This window comes from Calidris pugnax, unplaced genomic scaffold, assembly GCF_001431845.1.
Source record: "Calidris pugnax isolate Ruff unplaced genomic scaffold, ASM143184v1 scaffold58, whole genome shotgun sequence".
NCBI classification, from domain to species: Eukaryota; Metazoa; Chordata; class Aves; order Charadriiformes; family Scolopacidae; genus Calidris; species Calidris pugnax.
In genome coordinates this window covers 3,947,834-3,954,659 of record NW_015090868.1, presented here as the reverse complement: position 1 = coordinate 3,954,659, position 6,826 = coordinate 3,947,834, and the positions used below count along the sequence as shown (strand labels likewise).

General features: G+C 34.1%; 1 protein-coding gene across 1 annotated transcript in view; it reads right to left on the bottom strand.

Moving 5' to 3' along the window:
* MICU3 (mitochondrial calcium uptake family member 3) overlaps positions 1–6,826 on the bottom strand; it is a 55,715-nt gene that overhangs the window by 30,005 nt on the left and 18,884 nt on the right. Inside the window, exons 5-6 of the mRNA XM_014945605.1 lie at positions 3,404–3,451; positions 2,274–2,356 (exon numbers count right to left, since the gene is read on the bottom strand). Coding sequence (XP_014801091.1) covers positions 2,274–2,356; positions 3,404–3,451 — 131 coding nt within the window. The remainder of the gene's footprint in view (positions 1–2,273; positions 2,357–3,403; positions 3,452–6,826) is intronic.

The window sequence follows — 6,826 nt, the reverse complement described above, 5'->3', positions numbered from 1 at the left end:
GGGAGACCATAATCCTGAACTTATTTGGAGAAATTGCAGAAAGACAGACCCATTCACACATTAGAAGGGTAGAAGACAGCTTTTTCACAAACTTTTTTTTTTTTTTTTTTAAAAAAAAAAAAGTTGTCAGTCTATTAAACCACATTCTGTTTTATTGAATCACAAAAGACTTTTTTTTTTTCCTTTTTCTTTTTCCTCTATTTTTCCTTTGGACAATTAATGGAATGTTTGCTGGCTTTTTCCTCCAACTGGAGGAGATGGCTATTCAGAATTAGTAAATCAAAGGATTTAATATAAGAATGCAAAAAAATGATCAGCATGACACAATTTGCAAGTGGTGAAAGCTTTCAAAATAAAATAGACCTGTTCTGCTAAAGCCAGAAAACAATCCCCTAAATCTCAGCTCTCACTTTCCTGAAAAGGGGAAGTGAGGGAAGTTCAGTGTGTTGAGGACAGTTTCTTTCACATTTCCATTTTCTTTAGGTTAGCACAGCTTATCTGCATCGAGCCTTATAACTTGACTTGAAAACAAGAAACAGCACACAGGAAACCAGGGTGTCTTAATTTTAAATAAATCATGGTCTGACACTTAAATCCACTTCAAGTGTCTGTTTCATTCTTTATATTTTGTTCCATCTTCTTCAGTTAGGTTTTTTCTTATAGGTATTTACTGTATTTATTTATAAACTCAGCTACACAAAAGATGTATGAAGATAAGAATGGATGACTTCTACAAATATTTGGGGTTTTTTTTTAACAATTCTTATAAGTATTTTTTATTCAATTAATTGCCTGTACTTGTTCAGTTGAAAATAAAGGTCTTGTGCAGTCTTCAGGAAGTTTGTCTGAACCACTAAACAAAATTTTAAATGCTAATTTCTAAAGCAACATCAAAAAACTATGTTTGCCATAACTGAGTGTTTCAGTGTAATCCCAGACATCTGTTGTGCATGGACGTTACCAACTTAGAAAACTCTGATTTCTACTGTATTGTGCAGTGTGTTAATGTAAAGCCATGTAGTCATTGCAATCAGAAGCCCTAATAAGCAGGCAATCTTTGGCATTTCATGATTTTTTTTAAAGTTATCAATTTTTTACTTCATCACTGATAGTAATTTAGAATAGCATTAAATATTCCTATTTCTTTTAAAATCAGAAAACAAATGCAATGAACATAAATCTGAAATAGCCCTCTTGTTCCAAGGCTTTTTAATGTTATACTTGTCAGTGCAAACGTTATTCTCCTGTACTTAGTGGATCCTATCACCTGAAAACTTATGAAGGACTCAAGTATTAAGATGCACTTATCAGATATACCATGATCAAAAATCAAAATGCAGTGGATGATTTAAGATTCTTTGAAAATTTTCTCTCAAGCACCAAATTCTTCTTAATGCACAGATCTCAATTACATGTAAAATAAGCTAATTTTTCTTTCAAAGCGTGGACCTTTTAGAACTGCTTAAATTTCTACCCAGAAGAAAAATTACTCTTTGCTTAAACAATTAGTAAGAAGAATTTACAAATCTGCTTTTTTTTAAGCAATATACTGAGTAAAGCTCTAGTTTAAAAAATACTGTAATTCAGATTTGTAATGTGGCAAAACCTTGGATGCAACAAAAGTACTGCCAAGTTCTAGGTGTCCTGCTAACTGTTCCAAAGCACATAAGAATTATTCAGCTCAAAGCCAATTTTGCCATCAGGAATACTCTCCTTAAAAAGAAATCACTGAACCCCAGCTTAGCAAATTGCTTCAGCATGTGGATTTAATTGGCTGAACTAGATATATGTACAGTATGTTTTATTTCATTAGAAAATCTTGTTCAAAACAGACAATAGTGTCACATTTTGTCAGCCAGTATTTTCAGGTCTCCTGGGACTATAATGAATGAATGACAAAGTGGAGTGGTCTCCCAGGAAAAGATTCTTTTACAAGTCCCTCCATCATTATGGCAATTAAATAATTCTGCTCACCATTGATACAGCAATATTAGTTTAGTAGCCTAATTATCTGTGAATGTAGTAGCAATAAAATGATCCAGAATAAAAACTGGAATTAAGCTTCAAAAATCATTATATAAAACACACCCACACGCTGTTATAAGGAGCTATTTACAATTTACATTACATTAAATAAGGCAAATAAACAACTACATTCAGTAAAGGATAGCTCATTTTCTCACGGTTATTGACATCATCATGTGCCTCAATTCCAACAAAAAATTTAATTTCAAGATTACATCAAAATATTCAAAGACTGAAAATATACGTACCACTAAGAACTCCTTTTTGTCCACCATCTCATTGCCATCAGTATCAAACATGTTGAAAGCGATTCGGAAACCTGCATGTGGCTCTGCCAAAAAAAAAAAAAATTATTTATTTGCTTGGAAAGAAAGCAAATATAAAACTCTAAGAAATTATGTAGTGTCTGTTTATAAAAGCCATATCTTCAACTAATTTAAATTAGTGCATTTGTGTACACAGTAAACCCAAATTGTAACATCTGTAAAACCCTATTATCCATGTTATGAAAACAAAAGGTATGCTCACAAATTCATAGATTAGGGAAAATAGACAGTACAAATAGAACACGAAATATCCAAGAAAAAATATCTCACAGTAATGGCTGGTTGGGTAGTTAAGAGTGTTAAGACTCCATTTTACGCTACAAAACACAAATCTATAGAAAATAAATCTTCTATGAAAACACAGTGTTCTAAAAGACACTATAAAAAGTTTTGCAAAAAAGATACAAGATGCAACTTCTGCTCAAAACAAATGATGTGCTGAAGGAGACCCAGAATTTTCTTGTTTACATGCTTAGAGCCAATGGAATTTGAAATCAGGTTACAATTTTAAATTATTTCCAAAACACGGAGACTTTGAAGGTAACTGTAAGTGAAGCATTTAGGCAACATTTTGGTGATACTCAATGATTTGCAATATAGATGAATAATGCCCAAAATTTAGTCCAGATGACAAAAAAAATGATGGAAGAATATCCATCAATCCAACAGTTAGACATCGTGAGGGTTCATGGTCAAGTTCAGGGCCATTCCACTTTGTAGGAATTTCAAAGAAGAAAATAAATTTAAGTTTTTCACTGGGGTTCAGCTGAAGTGTACAGCTCAACTTTCTCAACAGTCAGTAATAGTAACAGTTCTAGATAATAAAGCACTTAAAGAAAACAACACAGGATTCCAATGTGGTAGGGGGAGGGTCAAATGGACACAGAAATACAAAATACATTTTTTTTTTTTCCATATAGAGATATACAGGAGAGGAAGAAAAAAAGGAAAGAAAATTAAAAAAAATAAAAGTATTGTCACGAACAACAATATACTCAGAGCTTAGAAATTTGTAAGGAAGTTTTTGGATTTTTTTCTCCAAAAATACTTACTTGTTAAAATACATAGGAGGAATAAATATTCTGTGTAAGATATCACACCTGAAGACACACAAAAAAAAAAGGTTATGCCATATTAGTGTCACCTTGTCTTCACGTGCTAAACTTGAAAATATTTTATCTACATGGAAGAAGAAGAGTTTTTGTACATATGCATATTCATACTTGTGTGTGTGTGATTGTATTCGATGTGGTCAATGAGTTATTTGTCTAAAATATCGATCTATCAGGTGTTTGTTTTGTTTGGGTTTGAGGATTTTAAGAGAGGAACAGATTAAACATAGCAAATAAACAACTACAGTCAGTGGAGAATGGCTCATTAAACAGAAGCTGGCTAGATTCTTAGAAGCTAATAAAAATGATTAATTTGGTTTTCTTTCCGAAACCCTCACCAATAATTCATGACAGCACTCTCTTAACGGTATGAGAACATTTACTCTGAGAACATTAATAGTGCTCCCTCGTGATACATACTATTTGAATACAGTGCTTGATTTTATTATGTGCTTTATAAGTGCATGTGCAATATTAATTGGAAACTTGGCCTCATGTTACTTATGAAAGCATAGATTTGGGGGGTTGAGTTGTCTTTATGTGCACATTTTCATAATCATCACCTGAAATTTCTATTAAAACTCTTCCTAAATCAACGTGTAAATTTTGTTGAATATTTTTATGCCCGTTAGAGACATTTGTACTATCTCTTCTACATTCAGAAGATCTGTAAGGAATACATGCTAAGCTTTGCCTCTTTGGAAGACAACCACAAAAGGCAACCACAGCGCAGAACGGCACTTCCTTTTCTCTTCACAAGTGATTAAGGCAAAATTTAAGTTAGAGCTGAAGTCAATATCCAAACAGTATGTCTGATACCACAGTCTGTACTTCTGCTTTTTCAAACTCTGGGGTAGAGAGCTAACATTGCAGAGTGTCCATGCTGCCAAGGCAGAGAAGCATCGTATAGTTCAGTAAGAACTGAGAATGATGACTTGCAGCTCTCCTAATATCCTTTCACTCTAATGGTCTTTGAGGCTGAACCTGCAAAACTGGTTCCTGATTTTTAACCAACTGATTCTGTCTGTCCTCCAAAATCAAGAGTGTGAAGTCAGTCCACCGTATCAGACTATTTCAAAAGAGTGAGGAAAAAAAAAAAAAAAAAGCATTTAGATGCCTGAGAGTAAAGATGTCTATCAGCTGGGATTTTCAAAAGTTGCTGGCTGTCTCCTTGATTTCAGTCCAAGTCAGGTGCAAAAGTTTTTAGAAAAACAGCCACATCTTTGGATGTTTAAATATCTTTTAAAATCTGACTTAGCTGGATATGTTAATATCGTCTGTAAATGGTAAATGTAAATAGTCATCTGATATTTTTTTCACTGAAAAACCTGAAAACTCAAAACATTGTATCATTCATGTGGACTTTACAGTTATTGAACACATTCAACATCAGCACTTCCAACACTGCCAAAGCAAGAAACTTTGGCATTTTCTACTAATACTTACAGCACAAAAAGTTCTAAATTAATTCTGTCCAGAAATAATACTCAGTAGGGACTTTCTGTCCTCTTGAATAGCTGAGATATGAAAGGCTCAGCTAGATTTCTCTTGGATCTGTCCAAATGTCTCCCCAAAGCTGGATGACCTTTTATGGTCCCTTCCAACCCAAACTATTCTATGATTCTATTCTATGAAAGAATCACTAAGCCCCTCAACCTTTACCAGCTGAAATGCTGCCCTCCCAACTTCCATTCCATTCATGGAAAAAAAGGTATTTCCCACCTTTTGATCCAACAGCAAATTTAAGCCTTCAGAACCAAGATTTTACTTCTAGTTAGGAAGGCTACTAAGTATTTTTAATACCGCCTACTCTTTTCCTCAATTTACACACAGCTCCACACTGAAGATTAGCAAAAATTAAATGCAGGCATTTAAGTGATGCATGCTCTTATGCTTTATCTTGATTTTATACAGCAGCTTGCAGAAAACAGTTTTCAAAGGCCTGCTTGAATCTGTTTGGACAAGCAGCTATCAAGAAATCAGATACCTCAAAGGTCCTCATTCAGTGAAGTAAAATGTTAAGAGCCAGTTGATAAATGTAAATATGTATTTTTGTTTGTTTGATGACACCTTCTTTGTTGTAAAACAGAGGAAGAAAGTGCAATTGTCAAGTAGTCCATCACAGGTATGAAGACAGCAATATAAAAGGCCTTGAAAGCATTCTCTCCTTCTGTTTGTACTGGTGTATTGTAGCTGTAGACAGGTAATTCTGGTTGATTGCTCCGAGTGTTATGGGAGAGAGGCTCTAAATGACGACTGAGCGGAAAGAAAAGCTTACACTAAGATCAGAAAGAAGAAAGGGATGCCACTCAAGAGTCAAACAAAAATATAACTTGAGGACAACTGGGATAAATCTATGTGGCTTATCTCATTTAAATGAATCTATGGCAAAATAAATGGACCTAGGCTTTTGCTACTTGCTTCATATTAAAATGTGCATTAAAAGAGAAAATGACTAAATTAATCTCGGAGTTTCATGTCATGTACTAAATAAACACTAAATCACAATTAAGGAGACCCAAATTCTATTCCTATTCCTTTCACTGGGTTCCTGAATTACATTATCAGCCATAAGAGACATCATCTTCTCTTATATTATTCATAAAATGGGATAATGGAATTCACTTTTTCGTAAGGCATGCTGAAAAGCTATGTAAGTGCTCAAGTTTATTACTAATTTTACCAGCTTATTACGACAGTTTTGTGTCTATTAATGCCATCAACTTCTGTAGAATTTCACTGGCAGAAAATGAGTAAGATACTGCTGAATTAGGACTACACGATGTTGCAGACATTCTATGATAGACTTAATAAGCAACAACCAGATATGGGGGTTCTTTTAATCGATTTAACAGATCCTGAAGCTAAATTTTTATGTAATTAGTATTTAAAAATCAGCTGTTCTGACTGTATAGAGAACAGCCTAGAGCAAGGAAATACAAGAAAATACAGTGCAGAGATGTGCCAGCTTCTGCCTCTCTGGAGTTCTGGCTGTAGAACTGTGCCAGTGCCTCCACGCACCAGACATTTCAGCCCAGGATCCTCCTCTGATGGTAGCTGCATATTCACTCCTTTAAGAAATGTAAGCTGTATTTGAATTAGATTAATTTACTACATGCACACATTTGATTGGAATTTTGTTGCTGGCAAGTTTATTTTAAACATTCATAAAGTGTCTTCATTTTATAGCAAGTACTTGTGGTTACTTTTAAATATGAAAACATTTAAATATGAAAATATTTAAACCGCTCCACCAGACCTGTGCCATTATGAATATAAGCAAAGGAATACGTGGATTATTTATCATAAAAAGCTTTTAAATACCTATATACAAGCCATCATAGGGTTCCCCCCCCCCCCCCC